The following is a 24,029-nucleotide window of genomic DNA, read 5'->3' as shown; positions in this document are numbered from 1 at the left end:
AATCCAAGGATCTGTCAAATACAGGAAGGCATACCAACAAATGTATTCATCAGATTGTTGAGATTTGGGATGTCACCAAAGACTCTCTGCAAATTTCTACAAATGTACAGCTTTCTGACTGTTTTCATCACCCTCTACTACAGAGGTAGCAATTGGCAGGAATTATGTTATTCACACTGACACTGGAGAGGGTTCAGAGAAGATTCACAAGACTGATTCCAGGAATGAAAGGGTTACCCTATGAGGAACGTCTGGCCACTCTTGGGCTGTATTCCCTGGAGTTCAGGAAAATGAGGGGGGATCTCATAGAAACATGCAGATTATTAAAAGGCCTGAACAGATTAGGTAATGGCAAAGTTATTTCCTATCGTAGGGGAGTTTAGGACAAGAGGGCACGACTTCAGGATTGAAGGACATCCATTTACAACAGAGTTGCGGAGAAATTACTTAAGTCAGAGGGTAGTAAATCTGTGGAATTTGTTGCCACGAGCAGCTGTGGAGGCCAAGTCATTGAGTGCATTTAAGGCAGAGATAGATAGGTTCTTGATTAGCCAGGGCATCAAAGGGTATGGGGAGAAGGCAGGGGAAAGGGGATGACTGGAAGAATTGGATCAGCTCGTGATTGAATGGTGGAGCAGACTCAATGGGTCGAATGGCCTGCTTCTGCTCCTATATACTTGGCAGGATACTTGGTAGTGCGGAAGAGCAGAGGAATCTGGGGGTACATGTCCACAGATTCCTGAAAGTTGCTTCACAGGTAGATAGGGTAGTTAAGAAAGCTTATGAGGTGTTAGCTTTCATAAGTCGAGGAATAGAGTTTAAGAGTCGTGATGTAATGATGCAGCTCTATAAAACTCTGGTTAGGCCACAATTGGAGTACTGTGTCCAGCTCTGGTCACCTCACTATAGGAAGGATGTGGAAGCATTGGAAAGGGTACAGAGGAGATTTACCAGGATGCTGCCTGGTTTAGAGAATATGCATTATGATCAGAGATTAAGGGAGCTAGGGTTTACTCTTTGGAGAGAAGGAGGATGAGAGGAGACATGATGGAGGTGTGCAAGATATTAAGAGGAACAGATAGAGTGGATACCCAGCACCTCTTCCCCAGGGCACCACTGCTCAATACAAGAGGACATGGCTTTAAGGTAAGGGGTGGGAAGTTCAAGGGGGATATTAGAGGAAGGTTTTTTACTCAGAGAGCGGTTGGTGCGTGGAATGCACTGCCTGAGTCAGTGGTGGAGGCAGATACACTAGTGAAGTTTAAGAGACTATTAGACAGGTATATGGAGGAATTTAAGGTGGGGGGTCATATGGGAGGCACGGTTTGAGGGTCGGCACAACATTGTGGGCCGAAGGGCCTGTAATGCGCTGTAGTATTCTATGTTCTATGTTCTATATTTTATTGCCTTATGATCCGACAAAGCTGCAGAGGGTTGTAAACTCAGCCAGCTCCATTAAAGGTACTAGCCTCCTCAGCATTTGCGATATTTTTAAGAAAAGAATGCCTCAAGAAGGTGGCGTCAATCACCACCCAGGACATGCCCCCTTTTCATTACTATCATCAGGGAGGAGGTACAGGAGCCTGAAGACACTCACTCAATGTTTTAGGAGCAGTTTCTTCCCCTCTGTTATCATATTTCTAAACTGTCCATGAACCACGAACACTACCTCACTAGATTGCTGTCTTTTTCTGCTACTTGTTTATGTATTTCTTATTATAACTCATACTCATATTTTATGTATTGCTGTGCTGTTGCCACTACAAATTTCATGACAATAATAAATCTGGATTTGATTCTGATTTTGATTCAGTTCTCATGGAATATTTCAAAGGAGATTAAGGGAGCTCTTGCAAGTGCCAGTATTGATCAGACAAAAAATATCAGATGATCTATTCATTTTCAACCGCTGTGCATAAATTAGGAGTCCAGTAGTACTGCAGTTAAGTAGTGGACTAATTTGTCCACTGATACAGAGATGTTACCCCCACAAAATACTAGAGGAAGTCGGCAGGTCAGGCAGCATCTATGGAGATGAATAAAAAGAAATGGTCTCAGCCCAAAACTCCGACTACATATTTTAGTCCATTGATGTTACCTGACCTGCTGGGTTCCTTCAGCATTTTGTGTATGTTGCTTTAAATTTCCGGCACTTGCTGAATCTCCTGAGTTTGTTAGTTCAGATCCAGCTGAGAAATTTAAATTCACATAACTAAATCCAGAATGATTTTCCCAGCTTCAGTAAATGAAACCACAAGACCGCTAGATTTAAGTGAAAAGCCAGCTAGTTCAATAATATCTTCAGGGGAGGATATCTGTTGCTCAGGCTGGTCAGTGCGACTCCAAAATCATCGGTGTGGTTGGCAACACAAAAGACCGCAGATGCTGGAATCTGGATATAAAAAGTGAGCTGCCACAGTGACTCAACAGATTAGGTAGCGCCTGTGGAGAGAAATGGAGAGCCATTGATTCAGATCAAGAGGTTAACCACATCTTCAGTTCAGAAGCAGTTAAGAATAGACAATAAATGATGGCATTGGCAGTGAAGTACACATCACAAAAAAATGAACATGAAATAATATTGTGTGTTGATTTTCCTGGAATAAAGGATGTCTACAGTTCATAAATAGTTAATTGCAAAGTTCTGTTCCTATGTATGTTGAGGTGAATGGAAGTTGAGCTGTCTGGTTAGACTTTATTGCATGTTGACCTTCAGATAGAAATGGAAGAATGGACGTAAATTCGCGTGAATGATCCTGGGAATGAGTGGGTTAATATATGAGAAATGTCTTATGGATCTGGGCCTGTAGTCACTAGAAGGTAGAAAAATGAAGGGAGATCTCATTGAAAACTATCAAAAATTGACAGGCCCAGATGGAGTGGACATGAAGATGATATTTCCTGTAGTGGGTGAGTACAAGACCAGAGGTGAGGAGGAATGTCTTTATCCAGGGAACCGTGAATCTGTGGAATTCAGTGCCACAGATGGCTGTGGAGGTCAAGTGATTGGGGATATTCACTAGGCTGTGAGACTGATGAATACCCTGCCACCACCGAAGTCTCGTCACTAAGCTAATGATCTGTTCATTGTTTCCCTGTCCGCAAACTACATGCACATTGAATTATTGTTTATTAATCTATTTGTGGTAATAATTTGCTTTCTGTGCTGTGTGTAATATATGCCTTGAGGGTGTATTGTGGTCCGTTTGAAAGTTGTTTTGTTTGGTTGTGTAAATGTACGAGCAAATAACAATAAAATCTAACTTGATACTTAAAATAGAGGTTGACACGTGCTTGAATAGTAAAGGCATCAAACATTATGGGGGGAAAGGAGGAAAATGGGATTGAGAGAGATGATAAATCAGCCATGATGTAATGGCAGAGCAGACTCGATGGACCAAGTGTCCTCATCCTGGTGCTATGTCTTATGGTCTTATAGAGACTGGCTGAAATTACAATGAGATAGTTTATTGTATATTTATTCATTTTGCTAAAGGTTGAAGTTAACTGTGCACTCCCTCCCACTCCTTCACTGGCATTATGTTTTGAGTGAGTGCACCGTTCCTGACATGAGGACTGAATGCCTTTGTTTTGCAGGTATTCCATTGATCGACACACCGACCTTGAGAGACTCTTCAACATTAATACGGATGATGGAAAAATAACATTGGCAAAGCCTCTAGACAGAGAGACTGATGTTTGGCACAATATCAGCATAATCGCCATGGAAACTCGTACGTAACATTGTGGTTCATTGACTGGATCAACCTGATGCTTCCGAGTGGTTGACTTTCACTAAGGCTGGACACTGTTGGGGACACAAGTGGGACTGGACACTGTTCGGGGAAGTAAATGGGGTCATGAATAATGGGAATTGAAATTAATTTATTATCATCACATGTAGCAAGGTATAATGAAAATATTTTGTCTGTGTGGAAATTATTCCATGCATAAGTACACCGAAGTAGTAAAGAGAAAAGAAAAGAATGCAGAAGATAATGTAACAGTTAGAGAGAAAGTGCAGTGCCAGTAGACAAATACGAGCAATGGCCATGATGAGGTCGACTGGGAGATCAAGTGCTTGCCTTTTTGTAGTTAACATTCCATTCCAGATTCTGATAACAGTGAGATAGAAACTGTTTTTTTGTCTGGTTCACAGTTCCAAGTTTGTAGTACATTTATTATGTAAGTGCTTACGTATATATTAACATATACAGAACTGAGATTAATCAGCTTGTGGACATACACAATAATTCATAGAATATTAAACATAACAAAATGCACCAACTTGGGCATTTAACCAGTGCGCAAGACAACAAACCATCAGGCTCCTGAAACAAAGGGGATAACTTCACTCGCTGGGAAAACCGAGACACCTCCTTCTCCCTTATTAGGGGGAGAGAGAGAGAACCTGTGGTACGTCGAATACCGGGTGAAATGCAAAGTCTTTGGGGTAACTGCAAGTCTGTGTCTTTGCTGTTGCTTTGCTCACGCTTGAGTGCTCTGTGGCGGGAGCCGATGCTTATTTTTGCCGGTTGGGGGAGGGGTGATTGTTGCTCGCTGCTACTTACGCGCAGGAGGATGGAGCTGAGGGGGGACTTTGGCGTTCTAATATTTGACTGCCATTCATTCTTTAGGGCACTCTATTTTCGAGGATGGTTATGAAGAAAAAACATTTCAGGATGTATATTGTATACATTTCTCTGATATTAAATTGTACCTTTGAAACCTTTGAAACTGTGCAAATACAAAAAGAAAGAAATAATAATCATCATAATAATAATAATAATAATTAAGCAATAAATATTGAGAACATGAGATGAAGAGCCCTTGAAAGGTTGTGGGAACATTTCAATGATAGGCAAGTGAAGTTGAGTGAAGTTTTCCCCTTTGGTTCAGGAGCCTAATGGTTGATGGTAACAATTGTTCCTGAACCTGCTGATGGGAGTACTGAGGCTCCTGTACATTCATCCTGATGGCACTAGCGAGAATAAAGCATGGTCTGGGTTATGGTCCATGTTTTCAAGATTTTTCTGTCCAAAGGAGAGGGGAAAACAGAGAATGAAGCTGATAGGAGAGGCCCTTCACAATGTTAGCTGCTTTTCTGAGACAGCAGTAACTGTAAATACAGTGAGTGGAGGAGAGGCTGGATTACGTGTTGGACTGCGCTGTGTTCACAACTTTCTGCAAGCAAATGGGGTGTCACAGCAGCGTAGCGGTTAGCGTTTTGCTACTACAGTTCAGGGCATTCGCAGTTCGGAGTTCAATTTTGGTGTACTCTGTAAGAACATTTGTGTGTCCTTCCCGTGTGCACATTGATTTCCTCCGGGTGTTCTGGTTTTTTCCCACAGTCCAAAGATATAACAGTTATTAGGTTATTTGGCCACTGTAAATTGTCCTGTGATTAGGCTAGGGTTAAATCCATTGGATGCTGGGCAACACAGTTCAGTGGGCTGAAAGGGCCTGTTCCACACTGTATCTCTAAATAAAACAGTACCTAAATATTTCTCAATACTAATAGAACAGTTTAATCATATTGGACTAACTCAGGAATCCACAACCTTTTTTATGCTATGGACCTGTACCATTAACCAAGGGACCTGTGGATTCCTGGGTGGGAACCACCTGGAAAATTTCCAAAGGGCTCATACTGTACTGTGCTGTACTGTTCAATGTTCTGTGTTCTCCAGTACATATTTCCTCACTGGTGTCAGATTTATCTTTTGCTCCACGTATATAATAGAAAATGAGATAATGGGGCATAGAAATAGAGGCATATTAATGTAATCGATATCCCAGAGTAGAAGCTGATAAAAGAAACAGTTAACTTTTAAAAAATATGCTTTGACGCATGCTTGAACTATAGCCTTTAGACCCATGTAAAGAGGATCAACCTAAATCAAAGGGACTAGACTATTAAAGCAAGGACGCATTGCTAATTTTATAAAGTATTGGTCTGACCACTTTTGGAATATTGTGAGCATCTTTGGGTCCCAGATCAAGAGAAGGATGTGCTGGTCCTGGAGAGGGCCCAGAGGGTGTTCACAAAAATAATCCAGGGAATGAAAGGCTTAACATATGAGGAGGATTTGATGTTGCCAATGGATTCAGAAGGATGACAGAGGATCTCATTGAAACCTACCGGAAACAGAAAGGTCTCAAAAGAATTGATATAGAGAGGATGTTTCCTTTAGTCTAGAATCTAAGGGAACAGTCTAAAACTAAAGAGATGTCCATTAAAACCTTCAGCTAGAGGGTGATGAACCTGTGGAATTTATTGACATTGCTGCCCGTGCAAGATAAGTCATTGGGTATGTTTAAAGCAGAGGTTTATAGGTTCTTAATTGATTAAAAGGTGATGGGTTAAGGAGCGAAGGCAGGAGAATGAGGTAGAAATACTAACAGCAAATAATATGACCAAGTGGCCTAATTCTGCTCCTATATTTTATGAGTAACACTTATTTGGTTACCACGTCACGATGGTCATCATGTTTAATATAGCCTCTAGCATACCTGAGGAAAATTATATAGTCTCCCATTGATGAGAGGAATTTATTGCTTCATGATATCTTGGACTCTTTTAAATGTGTGGCAATGTGACTGTGTCATTCATATAGCTTGACATGGCCACCAACATACTATAGATGATCTGTCCAAATAGCCCATGGCTTTCAACCTTGTTTTACTGGCAAATCTGGAGGAAGGATTATATGATGTGGTGATACTCCTACAGCTGAGACATGATGACTATTCTAGTGCAGAAGCACCTGGAAAACAGAGATCAGAGCAGCTCCTTCTGTCTTATGGGGAAAGGCTGAGTGAGATAGAGCTTTCTTCTTTAGAGCAAAGGAAAATGATAGGTGACTTGATAGAGGAGTATAAGGTTAGGAGAGGTGATTTGATAGAGGTGTGTGGGTGGTGGGGTGGAGATACGTCTCTACCAAAGGAGGTGTAAGGTGCTCCTTCCCTCTGCTAGCCTACAGGTCACTCTTGGTCAAGGTGTAGCATCTGCTTAGCACCCCCACCTGAACAGGGTCATGTGAAGCCATCGGAGCAGGTGATGGATGGTCATATGAGCATCTGGTGCATATCACAAGACCACTGGCGCCAGACAGACAATCTCTGAAGAGTATTGATTATGACTGGGGTCATCTGTCTTGTAAAAACACTGCCCAAAAGAAGACAACGGCAAATCACCTCTGTCGAAAAAAGTTCCAAGAACAGTGGACCATGATCACCCACGTCATACAACACGGCCCATAATGATGATGATAATTTATGAGAGGTATAGACAGAGTGGATAGCCAGCAGCTTTCTCCCAGAGTGGCCATCACCAATATCAGAGGATGGCTATTTAAGGTGAGTGGAGAAAGTTTAGGGGAGTCTAGGGAGGTTTGTTACACTAAGAGCTGTTGGTGAACGGAACACATTAATGGAAGTGATGGTAGAAGCTGATGCATTAGAGATATACAAGAGACTCTTAGGTAGAGACATGGATGTAAGTGAAATAGAGATTTATGGGCTGTGAAGGGAAGGGTTAGATTGATTGTGGAGCAGGTTTAAGGTCGGCACAACATCATGGGCTGAAGCATCCCACTATGCTGTTCTATTTTTTATGTTTTATGATCTAGCTTCAGAACTTGGGTCCAGTAGGACAAAATGATTCACCAGCCCACCTTCCCTCTTTCCCTTCAACTGGTGGTTATGGGAACTGGAATACTCTCCCTATGTCAGAATGAATACCATTCCAACAACACTCAGTAAACTCAACACCATTTGGCACAAAGCATTGATACCCCTTGCAAATTCTATTCCCTTCAACACCACTGAACCTAGGCTATACTGTGTACCACGTAAATTAAACAAAGTGTTGGAGGAACGGAGCATGTCAGGTAGCTTCTATGGAAGTGAATAAAGAGTCGAGATTTTGGGCCAAGACCTTTCATCAGGACTGGAAAGGAAGGACGATGAAGCTTGAATAAGAAGGTGGAGAGTGAGGAGGTCATACAGGCTAGAAAGTGATAGGTGAAGCCAGATGGGAGGAGGAGGAGGAGGAGGAGAAGTAAGAAGCTGGGAGCAGATAGGTGGAAAGGGTAAAGGGCTGGAGAAGAAGAGACCTGATAGGAGAGGAGCGTGAACGATGGGTGAAAGGGAAGAAAGAAGGACAGCAGAGGGAGGTGATAGGTATATGGAGGCTCATAGGGTGGGAGGTAAGGTCAAGAGAGACTCTATCACTGTTGTGGAGGAGTGTGGCAGGAAGATTGGGTAAGAGGTAAGAACCCATGTCAAGAAAATGGAGGAGATTGTGGTGAGGGCAGCAACAAAGGTGGAGGAAGGGAAACCCCATGCTTTGAAGAAGGAGGACAGCTCTGATTTCTGGAAAGGAAAGCTTTATCCGGGAAACAGATGCAATGCGATGGAGACAAAGGAACTGGGAAAAGAGAACGGTGTTTTTAGTGTGTATCACAAGTCTGGGGGAGAAGGTTACTGAGATGGTGTAGGTGTGGTTGCTGGAACCTCAGCAGTTGACAACTCAGAGGAGGGATTAAGTGCAATGTATCCAAATCTGCTGGTGGATACAAAGAATATGGGTGGAGCAAAAATGTACAAGGAGAGGAAAGGTTTAGAGAGATAAGCTTGAAACACAGGCAGGGATTCGTTTAGAAAGGCAGTTTTTTTGGCATGGATATGTTGGGACAGCAGTGCTGTTTCCATGCTGAATGACTTTGTCAAAGCTATGTTTGCTATGAGAAAAGTATAGAGAGGCTTCGAGGAGACTGAGTCAGGTTATTGTAAATGGGCAAAGATGTTGCAGACAGTAGAGCTTAAGTGGAAAAACGTAAAGGCATCCACTTTGGTAAAAAAGATAGAAATAGAATACTTTTAAATGAAGAGAGATTGAAAGGAGTGTTTAGGCACCCTTGTACATGAATCACTGAAAGTAAGTGTGTGATTAAAGCGAGCAACTAGAAAGGGAATGGTACGTCAACCTTTTTTGTAAGAAGATTTGAGCACAATTACATTTTTATTTTGCTTCAATTACCTAAAGTTCTGATGAGGTCATCTCTGGAATATTATGTAAGGAATACACTGTATCTCCCCACTGAAGAAGAGGTGGAGAGAAAGGTTAGCAAAAGTTCACCATTTTGCTTTATGGGATGGCGAGGTTGACATTTAATAAGAGATTAAGTAGATTAGGTTTATACTTTTCATGGTTACAAGGAAACAGGTTATTTCATTGAAATGTGTAACATTTTCATGTTTCAAAGTCAAAGTCAAGTTTATTGTTGTACGCTCAAGCACGTGTATGCACATGTGCAATGAAAAACTTGCAGCAGCTTCACAGGCACACGGGATCAAATAGGAGCATTCACCAGAAAAACATACAGTATACGGTGACATATATATACTTTAATAGTAAAATTTATTTTCAAATTTGAATTTTGCTGAGTGGAGATAAGTGGAAGAGATAAAAGGCTGAAGAAGAAAGACTCTGATAGGAGAGGGTAGTGGACCATGGGAGAAGTGAAGGGAGATGGGGAACCCAAGGGACATGATAGACAGGTGAGAATAAGAAGAGGGGAAGGGTGAGAACGGAGCCAGAATGGGGAATGGAAAAAGAGAGAAGGAGGGGGGCAGGGAAGTTACTAGAAGGTAGAGAAATTGATGTTCATTCCATCAGTCTGGAGGCTACCATATGGAATATAAGGTGTTGCTCCTCCATTTCCTTTTGAGTCACAATCTATCCTGAATTAAAAGGACCTCTTCTTCCCTTCTATGTCACTGGGATGAAAAGCTCCGGCAGTCTGTGAAATGCTTTGCCACTGTCTTCTCAAGGACATTAAGCATGCCAGTCTTAGAAACACAGAAACATAGAAACATCGAAAACCTACAGCACAATACAGGCCCTTCGGCCCACAAAGCTCTGCCGAACATGTGTTTACCTTAGAAGTTACTAGGGTTACCCATCTGCCTCTATTTTACTAAGCTCCATGTACCTATCCAGGAGTCTCTTAAAAGACTCTGTCATATCTACCTCCACCACTGTCACTGGCAGTCTGTTCCATGCACTCATCACGCTCTCCGTAAAAAATTTACCCCGACATCTCCTCTGTACCTACTTCCAAGCACCTTAAAACTGTGCCCTCTCGTGCTAGCCATTTCAGCTCTGGAAAAAAAGCCTCTGACTATCCACACGATTAATGCCTCTCATCATCTTATACACCTCTGTCAGGTCACCTCTCATCCTCCGTCTCTCCAAGGAGAAAAAGCCAAGTTCACTGAACCTGTTCTCATAAGGCATGCTCCCCGGTCCAGGCGACATCCTTGTAAATCTCTTCTGCATCCTTTCTATGGTTTCCACATCCTTCTTGTAGTGAGGCGACCAGAACCCAGCACAGTACTCCAAGTGGGTTCTAACCAGGGTCCTATATAGCTGCAACATTACCTCTCGGCTCCTAAACGCAGTCGCACGATTGACGACGGCTAATGCACCGTATGTCTTCTTAACCAGAGAGTCAACCTGCGCAGCAGCTTTGATTGTCCTATGGACTCGGACCCCAAGATCCCTCTGATCCTCCAGACTGCCAGGAGTCTTACCAGTAATACTATACTCTGCCATCATATTTGACCTACCAAAATGAACCACCTTTCTCCTATCTTGGTTGAACCACTTCACACTTATCTGGGTTGAACCCCAGTATTGTCAATGAATTTCTCCATCTGTCCCCACAATAATGTCTATTGTTGTATTTACTTTCTTAATCACGTGCTGTATCTACAATGCATTCCTTGTAGTACAGTGCTTACTCTTGCACACACATTCTGGCACACTCTAACCAGCCACTCATCATGATCACAGACCCACCAAATGGCTCACAGTTTTCTCTTCCTCTCCCTTCACTAACTCCTGTCACTCTGATTCCACTCCCCCTGCCTCTCTTCCTTTGACAAATTTGTGTCTCAATTATCAAAAAAGTCGAAGTTCAAAGTAAGTTTATTATCAAAGTGTGTATATGTCAGCAGATGTTACTTTGAAATTCATTTCCTTGCAGGCATTCACAGTAGAACAAAGAAATAAAATGGAATCAGTGAAAAACTACACAAGAAGACAAATATGCAGAAGAAGAAAAATTGTGCAAATAAAAAAAAGATTATAAATAAATAGATAGGTAGGTAGATAGATAGATAGTACTAACAACCTGCTTTTCAGAATCCTCGAAAGTGAGTCCATAGGTTGGAGAATGAATTCAGAGTTGAAGTGAGTGAAGTTATCCACACTGGTTCAGGAGCTTGTTGGCTGAAGGGTAATAACCTTCCTGAACCTGCTGACAAGGGACCTAATTCTCTTGGACCTCCTTCCTGAAGGTAGCAGCGAGAAAGAGCATGGCCTGCATGGTGGGGGTCCTTGATGATGAACGCTGCTTTCTTGTAGTAGCATTCTTTGTAGATGTGCCCAGTGGTGAGGTGGGCTTTTTCCCTGTGATGCACTTGGCTGTGTCCACCACTTTTTGTGGACCTTTCCATCCTTGGGCCGTATCATCATCAGTAAATGCCTGTGACGTTTTTGCCTTCTCCGGAGATATAGTCGCAAGTTGACCAAAGTCAGGAATTGAATATTCCCACATGGTTTCAGTAGAGACAGGCAGGATAATAAAAATGGGGATAGTCCTGTCAGTTTAACGGTGGGATGCAGACAGAGGAGAGAAAGAATCCTTGTTTAGAAATGTAGAATTTGCATCCGCTTGGGTGCGGCTGAGCAATTGCAGTGGGCAGAAGACACTGAATGGTCTTGTCCACGGGCCCCTACTAATGATAGTTAGTGTAAGGTGTGATAGATAAGGGGACATTAGAGAAAAATTTATCATGGATAATAGTGTAATTATTAAAGACTATGACCTTCTTATAGACTAGGAAAACCACATTAGCAGTAACTGTGTTGAGAATTTATTCACAAAGTATATATCTTATGGCCTCCTCAATTTCTAAGCCTTGCAACTGACAGCACAGTCCACATACCAAGTGAGCAACAGATAGAAATTCACTCTTTTCTCCTTGTCTAAATGAGCAATTTAGAAAGGATCTCAAATGAATGTTTACACTGCAGGTTGAAGTGAAATATTTGCCAGATCATTTGGTGGGATTTACATTAATTTCCTGCAATCGTTTCTTCCCCAGACGAAGTGTAGCTACTATTTGCTATTTGGTGTGTTCAATATTGATTTAAACACTTCACATATTTATGAAGCGGCATTTTGCATTTTAATGATTTAGAGGAACATTTGTGAAGAAAATTTCACGTCCTGGAGGCAAAATACCTCAAGCAAAACGTGATGTTTTACACGTCTAGTTTTAATTTGAACAGCCAAACACTAAAACGGGTGTATTGGCCTTAGAGCGAGTTAGTGTAGATTCAGTGGAACAATTCAGGAGAGTTCGTCTGAAAAGTCAATGACTTGAAACCTTCCCTCTGATTCTTTGATTTCAGATATATTCTCACCTTGTGTGTCCTTGCTGCATTTTATTTATTATTTTTATTTCAAACACAATGGTAACAAGGTTGAAAGAACTTAATTACGAACCATTTAGTTCTCTTGACAAATAAATCATTGTTTATGATGTTGCAGTGTTTGTCGAGTTTGACAATTAGCTTGCAGATGTTTCATCACCAGTTGAGGCGACATCCTCAGTGCACAGTTGTTGATGTTTCTCTCTGGGAGTGCTGGTGTTTATATAGCCCCCTGTTTTCTACCAAAATACATGCCTTCTATGAACCACGAAGAGGAAAAAGAACGTGAGCCAAGAGAATTCAAAGGTCAACCGAAGGGCTAGCTAATCAAGACCGAGGCAATTCAGGGGCCTATCTCAACGCGAGCACTCACAGACAGAAACACCAACGACTGCGCACTGAGGACGTCACCTCGACTGACGATGAAACGTCTGCAAGCTAATTGCCAAGCTTGATGAACACCGCAACATCAAGTGCCTGAACCCCAGATAGCAATATTCACCACCATCGTGAACATTGTTTATTTTATATACAGATACAGCACAGTACCCGGCCCTTCCAGTCTAGTGAGCTCACGCTACCCAATTACACCCATGTAACCAATTAACCTACTAACCTGTACATGCTGGTGAAGTCCACTTCAACACACTTCCAGCCTCAATATAGCATGACCACAATATACCAACCCTAACACTAAATGTACGTCTTTGAAATGTGGAAGAAAACTAAAGCACCGAGAGGAAAATCATGCAATTCAAGAGGAAAACATACAAACTCCCTACTGTCACGTTGAAAGATTGGAACAACTGGGGTTGTATACACTGGAATTTAGAAGGATGAGAGGGGATCTGATTGGAACATATAAGATTATTAGGGGATTGGACAAGCTAGAGGCAGGAAACACGTTCCTGATGATGGGGGAGTCCAGAACCAGAGGCCTCAGTTTAAGAATAAGGGGTAGACAATTTAGAATGGAGTTAAGGAAAATCTTTTTCACACGGAGGGTTGTGGTTCTGTGGAATGCTCTGCCTCAGAAGGCAGTGGAGGCCAATTCTCTGGATTCTTTCAAAAAAGAGTTAGAGCTCTTAAAAATAGCGGAGTGAAGGGATATGGGGAGAAGGCAGGAAAAGGGTACTGATTGTGGATGATCAGCCATGATCACAGTGAATGGTGTTGCTGGCTCGAAGGGCTGAATGGCCTACTCCTGCACCTATTGTCTATTGTCTACTGACAGTGGTGGAATTGAACTCTGGTCTCTGGCACTGTAAAAACGTTAAACTAACTGCTGTGCTGCCATCATTTTCCCAGCAAAGCCCCCCAGAACCTTAAACTTCAGTAAGACCGATCCTTATCCTAATAAATTCCAATGAACGTTACCTTAACCTTCCCTCTTTAAGCAGTCACTCATCATAGGATTAATTGCATGAACCTCCGCAGCACTGCCTCCAAGTCAAATGTGTCCTTACGTTAAATAAGGGAACTCCCATGTATTTAGGGGTTAAGGAGTGTTCTTCAGGAGATTTTTAAAAGGAGATGTACTCCTGAACTAGAGTGGATCACTTCACTCACCACAACAGTAAACTGTTTCTACAACAGATACTTTCATGGACTGTACAATTCAACTTCTCAGTATTATTATTTTTTCACTTGCTCAATTTGTGTTCTGTTGGATATTGGTTGTTTGCTAGATTTTGTGTATGTATTGTTTTTCATAAATTCTATTGCATTTATTTCTTTTCCTGTAAATGCCTGCAAGGAAATGAATCTCAAGTTAGTATATTATATCGTGACATATACATGCTTTGAAAATCAATTACTTCTTCTCCAGCCTGTCATCCCAAATGGGGCATAGACTGCTGACAACAGTTCACCAGAGTCCTCTGTTCTGGACTACTCTTACAAGTCCAGGTGTAGCCCAGCATTTCAGCAAAGATCCTTACTTTCCCAGGGATGAGATCTTCTGTTGATGTTTCTACAACACTGGGTTTTTAAGGGATGGAGTTGCTAGTCCCAAGACCAATTTTCCTCACTTCTCAGCCAGGTTTGGGACCACCCATGACAGAGTTGATAATCAATTTAGTTTGACTTTGGTAACTAAGTCCAGAATAGGAAGACATAACCTTAAATTTAAAGATCAGCTGTTTGGAGTGATCTTGGGAACCATCTTATTCAAGAACAGAGGGAGTCTGTTACCAATTTGCAAATATGGTGTCATTCCAGGGGTTTGAATGGAGCATTTGGGACTAAAGTTAACTGAGGCAAAATTTCAACTGTTAACAGGTCACAGGCCAATCAATGGAGTGGAGATGCAGATCAGAAATGATCTATTGAAAAGGACCAAGAGATTGAGGGTTGAGTGACCAATTACAAAGGGACTGGTGAAGATCTGCTATCCAATGTTCAAACCATTGCTGTGACTGAAAATAACAGGAGGCAAAACATAGTTACTGGAGACAGAGTGGCTTGTGGATATGAAACTAGGGTTCTCAAATCTATTGTGTTAATGAGAGGTGAAAAAATGAAATAAAACGTCACTATTTCTATTAAGTTTCACGAACCCTGAGCCAGATCCTGAACCAGTGTGGATAACTTCACTTGCCATAACCTATGGACTCAGTTACAAGGAGTCTACAACTTGTGTTCTCAGTATCATTTATCTATTTGTTTGCATGTTAGTTTTTTTTGTTCATTTATTTATTTTTTTTATCATCTTTTGCACTTGGTTACTTGCCAACCTTTGTGTGTAGTTTTTCATTCTACTGTATTTCTTTGTTTTATTGTGAAAAAGCCTGCAAGAAAATGAATCTCAGGGTAATGTAGGGTGGGTGATATAGGAATACTTTGATAGTAAATTTACTTTGAATTTTGAACTTTGAACCAGTGAAAGGCTGTATTGAAATGCAAGGGTTTGTTACAATTAAGGCTCCTAAGTGTTATCATTATTTGCACTAGGATGTTGCCAGCATCTGCATTTGTCCATCCTCACCAGCCTTTAAGAAAAGGGTAGTGAGTCTCCTTCATAAGAGGCTGTACTGATGATGTTGGGAAGGGAAGCCCAGGATTTAGACACAGAGCTGATAAAGGAACAATGATGTACTGCACTTTCAGATATGGATGGAGTCTGAGTTTTGGAGGAATCGTGCAGATGAACCCACCCTTTTTTTGCCTTTGTTTTACTTTGTGATTGAGGCCACAGTTTTGAGAGGTTTTGTTGGAGTAGTCTAGTGGGTAAGTGAGTGATAGAGGAAGCAGATAATCAGAATCAGGTTTATTAACACCAGCATGTGACGTGAAATTTGTTAACTTAGCAGCAGAAATTCAATGCAATACATAATATAGAAGAAAAAAATATAATAAATAAAATAATAATAAATACATAATCAATTATAGTATACACATATTGAATACATGAAAAAAAACAAGCAAGAAACAGAAATACTGTATATTAAAAAAAGTGAGTTGGTGTCCATTTAGGAATTGGATGGCAGAAGGGAAGAAGCTATTTCTGAATCGCTGAGTGTGTGCGTTCAGGCTTCTGTACCTCCTACCTGATGGTAACAGTGAGAAAGAGGCCATGCCCTTGATGCTGGAGGTCCTTAATAATGGACACTGCCCTTCTGAGTGTTCCCTGAAAACGTCCTGGGTATTTCGTAGGCTAGTACCCAAGATGGAGCTGACTAGATTTACAACCCTCTGCAGCTTTTTTTGATCCTGTGCAGTAGCCTTCCCACCCCCCCATAACAGGCAGTGATGCAGCCTGTCAGAATGTTCTCCATTGTACATCTATGGAAGTTTTTGAGTGTATTTGTTAGTATGCCAAATCTCCTCAAACTGCTAATGAACTATAGCAGCTGTCTTGCCTTCTTTATAACTACATCAATATGTTGGGACCAGGTCAGATCCTCAGAGATCTTGACACCCAGGAACTTGAAACTGCTCATTCTCTCCACTGCTGATCCCTCTATGAGGATTGGCATGTGTTCCTTCATCTTGTCCTTCCTGAAGTCCACAATCAGCTCTTTCGTCTTACTGAGTGCCAGGTTGTTGCTGCGGTATCACTCTACTAGTTGGCATTTCTCATTCCTGTACGCCCCCTCGTCACCACCTGAGATTCTACCAACAATGGTTGTATCGTCAGCAAATTGATGGATGATATTTGAGCTATGCCTAGCCACACAGTCATGGGCATATAGAGAGTAGAGCAGTGGGCTAAGCACACACACCTGAGGTGTGCCAGTGTTGATCGTCAGCTAGGAGGGTACGTTATCACCAATCTGTGCAGATTGTGGCCTTCTGGTTAGGAAGTCAAGGATCCAATTGCAGAGGGAGGTAGAGGTATGTGTTAGCGTTAGTAAGTTATGGGCATGCTCTGTTGGTGCTGGAAGTGTGGTGACTCCTGCAGGCTGCCCTCAGCACATCCCTGGACTGTGTCGATTGTTGAGGCAAATGATACATCTCACTGTATGTTTTGATGTTTCAATATAAATGTGACGAATAAAGCTAATCATTGTTATTAATCTTCAGGTGCAATAGAGGCATATAGAATATGCTGGAAATAGAGAGATATTTATTAATTTGCGATACAGTGTGGAGTTAGCCCTTCCAGCCTCTCGAGCCACACCACCCCAGCAACCCCCGATAAACCTGATGAACTCTAACCTGATCATGGGACAATTTACAGTGATCAATTAACCTAACCAGTATGTCTTTTGACTGTGGGTGAAAAATGAAGCACCCAGGGAAAATCTACGCATTCTGTGGGGAGGGCGTACAGGGACTCCTTACAGACAATACCAGGACTGAACTCCAAACTCCATAATGTCCTCAGCTGTAATAGCAGCACACAAATCTCTGTGCTACCGTGGCGCACACAGATATGGATTATGTGCAGGCATAAGGGGTCTGTTCCTGTTCTCTACTGTTCTGCTGTAATGAAGGAACATCAATGTACTGTACAACTGAATCAGTATTTTATGAATACAAAATTAAAAAGATAAAGGGAAATAAATAATGTTTTTTTAAGCATATATAAATACAGTGCTTGAAATGCTAACCAATAAGTCTCTTGTTTTCTGTCTGCCCACAGGGAATCATAGCCAAGTGGCCCGGGTGCTTGTAGCCATTAAAGTTCTTGACGTCAATGATAATGCTCCTGAGCTCTCCTCGCAGTCAGAAGCTTACTTGTGCGAGAATGGAAAATCCGGCCAGGTGGGTGGAAGGGGAAAGACTCTTAGTTGCTTCAGTGACCATTCCTGGTTCCCATATACTTAAGTATTGCACCTGTCAAAACAAGAGACTAATGGAACATAGAAAGGCAAAAATTCACCAGGACTTCCCGACGGCCAAACATTGCAATTCCTAATCCCATTCCCATTCTGATATGTCTATCCATGACTTCCTTTTGTCCAAGATGAGCCCTCCCTCAGGGTGGAGGAGCAACATTTTATATTCCGTCTGGGGGCACTCCAACCTGATGGCATAAATATTGATTTCTCCTTACAGTGAAAAATTTCCACAACCCTCAATTCTTCTATTACCCACTCCTACCTTTCATTTCTTCTCACCTGCTTATTACATCCCTCTGGGTCCCCTCCTCCTTCCCTTTCCCCTTATTGTCCACTCTCCTCTCCTATCAGATTCTTTCTTCTCCAGCTCTTGACCTTTCCTATCATCCTGGTTTCACCTATCACCTTCTATCTATCCTCCTTTCCCTTTCCCCAAACTTTTTATTCTAACATCTTCCTCCTTCCTTTCCAGTCCTGAAGGAGGGTCTCAACCAAAAAAACATCAACTGTTTATTCATTTGCATAGATGCTGCCTGACCTGTGGAGCTCTTCCAGCATTTTGTTTGCGTTGCTTTCGATTTCCAGCATCGGCAGACTTTCTCGTGTTTGTTATCCACATCTAACCAGCACCCACCTCATCCTCATGGCACTTCTGGAGTCGATGTTATACAAATTCACAGTAGAACTTAAAGATCTAAAGATTACCTTTATTTGTCTCAAGTACATTGAACCATTTTGCACCAAAACTTTGAAACCTATCGCCTGTCTCTTTGTCCCGAAGTGTGATAGTGAAGCAGTTGTGTAAGTATTGTTTTGACCCCATTACCACAGATTGCTGGCATTAACTATGTTGTTATGGTGTGGAGTTACACGTAGACAAAGGCTGGATGACCTAATGCTTTACCTTCTCTCTAGACAGGAGTTTTTAAAAACAGTTATATTGCTAATGATACTCTGACTGCTCCATGGTTAGAATTTGTTTTAAATACTTAAGAACAGAGTCACACAGCTCAGAAAGAGGCCCTTCAACCCTTCTGGCCCATGTTGACTAAGATGACCTTCTAAGCTAGTTCCATTTGCCTGTGTTTGCCCCTTATCTACGGGTGCCACAGTAGCGTAGCGGTTAGCGCGATGTTGTTACAGCTCATGGCGTTCTGGAGTTCAGAGTTCAATTCCAGCACCATTCTGTAAGGAATCTCTGTACGTCCTCCCCATGGAATGCATGGGTTTCCCCTGGGTGCTCCAGTTTCCTCCCACAGTCCAAAGGTGTACCGGGTAGGTTGATCGAACATTGTAAATTGTCCAATGATTTTAGGTCAGTGTTCATAGGGGTTGTAAGGTTGCCAGGGCAGTTTGGCTCGGAGGGCCGGAGGAGCCTACTTAACACTGTATCATTAAATAAATATATAAATATCCCTCTAAGCCTTTTCTACCCAAGTATCTACCCAAAAGGCTTTTTAATGTTCTTCTCCCTGCCTCAACCATTTCCACTGGTATCTCATTCCATATGCATACTATCCTTTTTATTCCTTTACCTGTTCTCTTTAAACTTGTGTCCTATTGAAGAGTTCTATAGAAAGATGCTGAACTCTAATTGACATGGGTAGACACCACAACAACTCTCAGTGCTATCTGAACAGGAAGGTTGGGAGTTTAGCGAGGAAACACACATGGATGTAAAGTATTTTGCAAAAGGCAAAATCATGCGAGTTCTTTCAAGGAACAGTTTCCTTGGAATTTTAAAGAAATCATATTTTTTAAATGAATTAATGTGTCTTTGCTGCTAAGGCATCAGTAGCAGACACTGCCCATTGCCTCAGTCCCTGTTCTCTTTATGCCTATTACTTATCTTTACTGTGACACAGTGGAATCACTCTCAAAACTGTCTGAAATCCCACTGCTGAGGGATGTTCACAGTTCAAAGTAAATTTATATCAAAGTACATACGTACATGCCACCATATACAACCCTGGGATTCATTTTCTTACAAGAATTCACATCTTTCACATTGACGTACAACATGAAACAGGCCCTCTGCCCATGGAGGCTACATTAACTGCCCATTTACAGTAGATAATACACAGAATATAGAACAGTACAGCACAGCATGGGCCCTTTGACCCACAATGTTGTGCCTATTAACCTACTCTGAGAGCAATCTAACACTTTCCTCCCACATAGACCTCTGTTTTTCTTTAATCCATGTGCCTAAGAGTCTCTTAAATATCCCAAATGCATCTTCCTCTATCACTACCCCTGATTGCCTTGTTTCACACAGTCACCACTCTGCATAAAGAAATCAGACTTCCCCCCCATACTTTCTTCCAATCACCTTAAATTTATACTCCTCCATATTAGCAACTTCCATCCTGGGAAAAAGTTTCTGGCACTCCACTCTATCTATTGCCTCTTAGCATCTTGTACACCTCTACCAAGCCACCTCTCATCCTCCTTTGCTCCCAAGAGAAGAGGCCTAGCTTACTCAACCTATCCTCATACAACATGCTCTTTGATCCAGGCAGCATCCTAATAAGTCTCTTCTGTACCCTCCCTGAACCTTCCACATCCTTCCTATAATGAGGGGTCCAGAAATGAACATAATACTCCTAGTGCACAACTTTCAATTCCCTGGTCCTGATCGCCTCATTTTTACCATGAATGTCCAGCAACTATACATTTCTATTTCCCATTAAGAAGGGTTTAAAGCTCTCCACTTCTCTCTTCACAACAGACCCGACCAGTCCCTCTCCACCACCACCCTCCTCCATCTTCCGGAACTGGTCCTTATACTCACTAACTTCTTTTTTGGCTCTTCCAACTTTCTCCAAACTCAAGATAAAGCAATTGGCCCCAGTTATGCCTGCTTTCTCATTCGCTACGAGGAACAGTCCATGTTCCAAGCTTTCCCTGATAATACCCTCTACCTCTTTCTATACTTCTGTGCTACATTGATGACTGCATTAGTGCTGCTTCATGCACCCATGCTGACCTTATTAATTTCATCAACTCCCCCTGGTGCCCCACCTCCTTCCCTTTCTCCCATGATCTACACTCCTCTCCTATCAGATTCCTTCTTCTCCAGCACTTTATCTTTTCCATTCATCACCTCCCAGGTTTTTACTTCATTTCCCCTCTCCCATCTACCTGGCTTCAGCTATCACCTTCAAAGTTGTCCTCCTTTCCCTCCTCCCACCTTCCTATTCTGGCTTCTTCCCTCTCACTTTCCAGTCCAGGTGAAGTGCCTTGACCCAAAATGTCAACTATTTATTCCTCTCCTTAGATGCTGCCTGACCCGCTGAGTTCCTTCAGCATTGTTTGTGTGTTGTTCTGGATTGCCAGGAACTGCAGAGTCTCTTGTGTTTATAATACTCCAAGTGTGGTCTGATCAGTGTTTTATAGAGCTGCAAAATTACCTCATGGCTCTTGAATTCAATTGTCTGGTAATTCTATACCAATCCTATTTTTATTCCTACCCCATTCCCATTGACTTCTCACAAATTCTACTACTCAACGAGACTCTGGGGGAATTTACACAGACCCACTAACCAAACAATCCTCCTTAAGAACAGAGATGAGATGGTGTATTTGTGAATTTCATTGCCACAGAGGCCAAGTCATTTGGGTAAATTTAACACAGAAGTTAATAGATTTTTGATTAGTCAGGGCATCAAACGTTATAAGGAGTAGGCAGGAGAATGGAGTTGAGAGGGATAATAAATCAGATGGAATGGTGGAATGGCAGTGCAGACCACTGGGCCAAATGGCCTAATTCTACAATATCTTATTGTTTTATGGTCTTTAGTCTTTGGAATGTGGGAGGAAGCCCATGTAATCACAGGAAGAACATGCAGACTCCACATAGATGGGATCAATTGTCACATTGAAAGTAGGTCGCTGGAAGTGTGAGGCAGTTATTTTGCTCATTGATCAACAAGCCTTGTCTGCTAATTCAGAGGGACGAAGGACATCTTGCTGCGGCACTTGCACATTGGTTATCCTCGGCATCCTAGAGAAAAACTTGCCTTTTGGTCAAATTAAAAACAATTACCTGTTCAATATCACATTTCCTAGAACGGGTTCATTAGAATCATAGAAGATTTATTTATACCGTGCGAACAGCCCCTTCTGGCCTAACGAGCCGCACCACCCAGTAGCCCACCTATTTAACCCTAGCCTAATCTCAGCACCATTTACAATGACCAGTTAACATAGAACATAGAATAGTACAGCACAGTACAGGCCCTTCAGCCCACAATGTTGTGCCGACCCTCAAACCCTACCTCCCATATAAGCCCCCACCTTAGATTCCTCATATACCTGTCTGGTAGTCTCTTAAACTTCACTAGTGTGATCTGCCTCCACCACTGACTCAGGCAGTGCATTCCACGCACCAACCACTCTCTGAGTAAAAAACCTTCCTCTAATATCCCCCTTGAACTTCCCACCCCTTACCTTAAAGCTATGTCCTCTTGTATTGAGCAGTGGTGCCCTGGGGAAGAGGCGCTGGCTATCCACTCTATCTATTCCTCTTATTATCTTGTACACCTCTGTCATGTCTCCTCTCATCCTCCTTCTCTCCAAAGAGTAAAGCCCTAGCTCCCTTAATCTCTGATCATAGCCTACTAACTGGTACGTCTTTGGTCAGTAGGAGGAAACCAGAGCACCCAAAGAAAACTCACATGGTCACGGGAAGGATATATAATCTTTGTACAGAGGTCACCAGAACTGAACTCTGAACTTCAGCACTCTGAGCTGTAATAGTGTGGCGCTAACCGGTACCGTGGCACCACAAGCAGCATGCAAACAGACCCTTCAGCCCAAGTCATCTAAGCAAGTTCCCGCTTACCAATATTTAATCCATATCCCACCAAATCTTGCTGTGTAAATCAGGCAGAACCATAATCAGAATCAGGTTCATTCATTCATTCTGTGCCATTTCATATGACATGGGCAATCATGGTCCTTCCGTGACCATGATTGTTCTTGGCAAATTTTTCTGCAGAAGTGATTGCCATTGACTTTGTCTGGGCAGCATCTTTATAAGACACCTGACCGCAGCCATTATCAACACTCTTCAGAGATGTGCTGCCTGGCGTCAGTGGTTGCATAATCAGGACTTGTGATACACAGCAGTTTTTCATATGACCATCCACCACCTGATAATGACAGGGGTTACCCGTCTTATAAAGTCACTGCCCAGAAGAAGACAATGGAAAACTGCTTCTGTAGAAAAATTTACCAAGAACAATCATGGGAGTGGGGGTAGTGGGCTAAGCAGGTACACCTGACCCAAGGTCGACCTGCAAGGTAGTGGAGGGAAGAAGCACCTTACACTTCCTTTGGTACTGACATCACCAGGTTTAATATATGTTGCATAATGCTTTGTTTAGTGGCAGCAGTATAGTGTAATACACATAAAAATTACTATAAATTACAATAAGAGATATATAAATATAAATAACTAGGCAAAAAGAGAGCAAAGGGTGAGGTCGTGCTTATGGGTTCATGCTGTTCAGAATTTTTCCAAAAGCACTGACTTGTCTTTGAAAAGTACTTCATAAACTCTAAAGCTCTTTCAGCTCTCAAGAGGCTATGCAAATGCATGTTTTTTTTTTGTTCCTTTTCCGCACTTACTTATTAACAGGTGATTCAGACGGTCAGTGCAACAGACAGAGATGACCCAAAGACTGGACAGTACTTTTTCTACAGCCTGGCGCCTGAGGTTTCCAGGAACCCAAACTTCACGATCAAGAACAATGCAGGTAAACATGCTCAGTATAAAGACCGTCAGGTCTCCCTGCAGCGCAATCTCACTTCTACTTAAACCATCAGGGCAGCTTGGACCCTTCAATCTTAATTACAATTGACACTAATTAGCTGAAGGATTATCTGTTCCGAAGGCAATTGTCACCCTAGCAGATAGCAGCAGTTTGCAGATAAACCAAGTAATTTTTTGTGTTGGTTTTATCTCTTTTAATTTATATAATTGTGTCTCTCGCCAAAATCTTTAATTATTAGGGATGACAGACAATGGAAAGATACAGATGTCGGTACCACCTATTTAGTGCCTTTTGAGTTATAAAATATTTTGAGTTAATTTGGGGATGGAGGAGTCATAAGAAAGTTTATTTCTCTTTTTCTCAATTCTGTTGAAGCATTTTCAACCTGAAACATCACCTAATGGGATTGGCTTATGATTGTTCATTATTATTCTGGCCGCCTCATTATAAGAAGGA

The 24,029-nt window shown here is 42.0% G+C and overlaps 1 protein-coding gene across 1 annotated transcript in view; it reads left to right on the top strand.

Annotated features, from left to right (window-relative positions):
- LOC140210733 (cadherin-8-like) overlaps window positions 1-24,029 on the top strand; it is a 341,499-nt gene that overhangs the window by 278,123 nt on the left and 39,347 nt on the right. Inside the window, exons 8-10 of the mRNA XM_072279963.1 lie at window positions 3,598-3,734; window positions 17,595-17,716; window positions 23,438-23,555. Of these exons, the coding sequence (XP_072136064.1) occupies window positions 3,598-3,734; window positions 17,595-17,716; window positions 23,438-23,555 (377 nt within the window). The remainder of the gene's footprint in view (window positions 1-3,597; window positions 3,735-17,594; window positions 17,717-23,437; window positions 23,556-24,029) is intronic.

The sequence above is a fragment of the Mobula birostris genome, chromosome 15 (assembly GCF_030028105.1).
Source record: "Mobula birostris isolate sMobBir1 chromosome 15, sMobBir1.hap1, whole genome shotgun sequence".
NCBI lineage: Eukaryota > Metazoa > Chordata > Chondrichthyes > Myliobatiformes > Myliobatidae > Mobula > Mobula birostris.
This window is presented reverse-complemented; position numbering and strand designations above follow the sequence as displayed.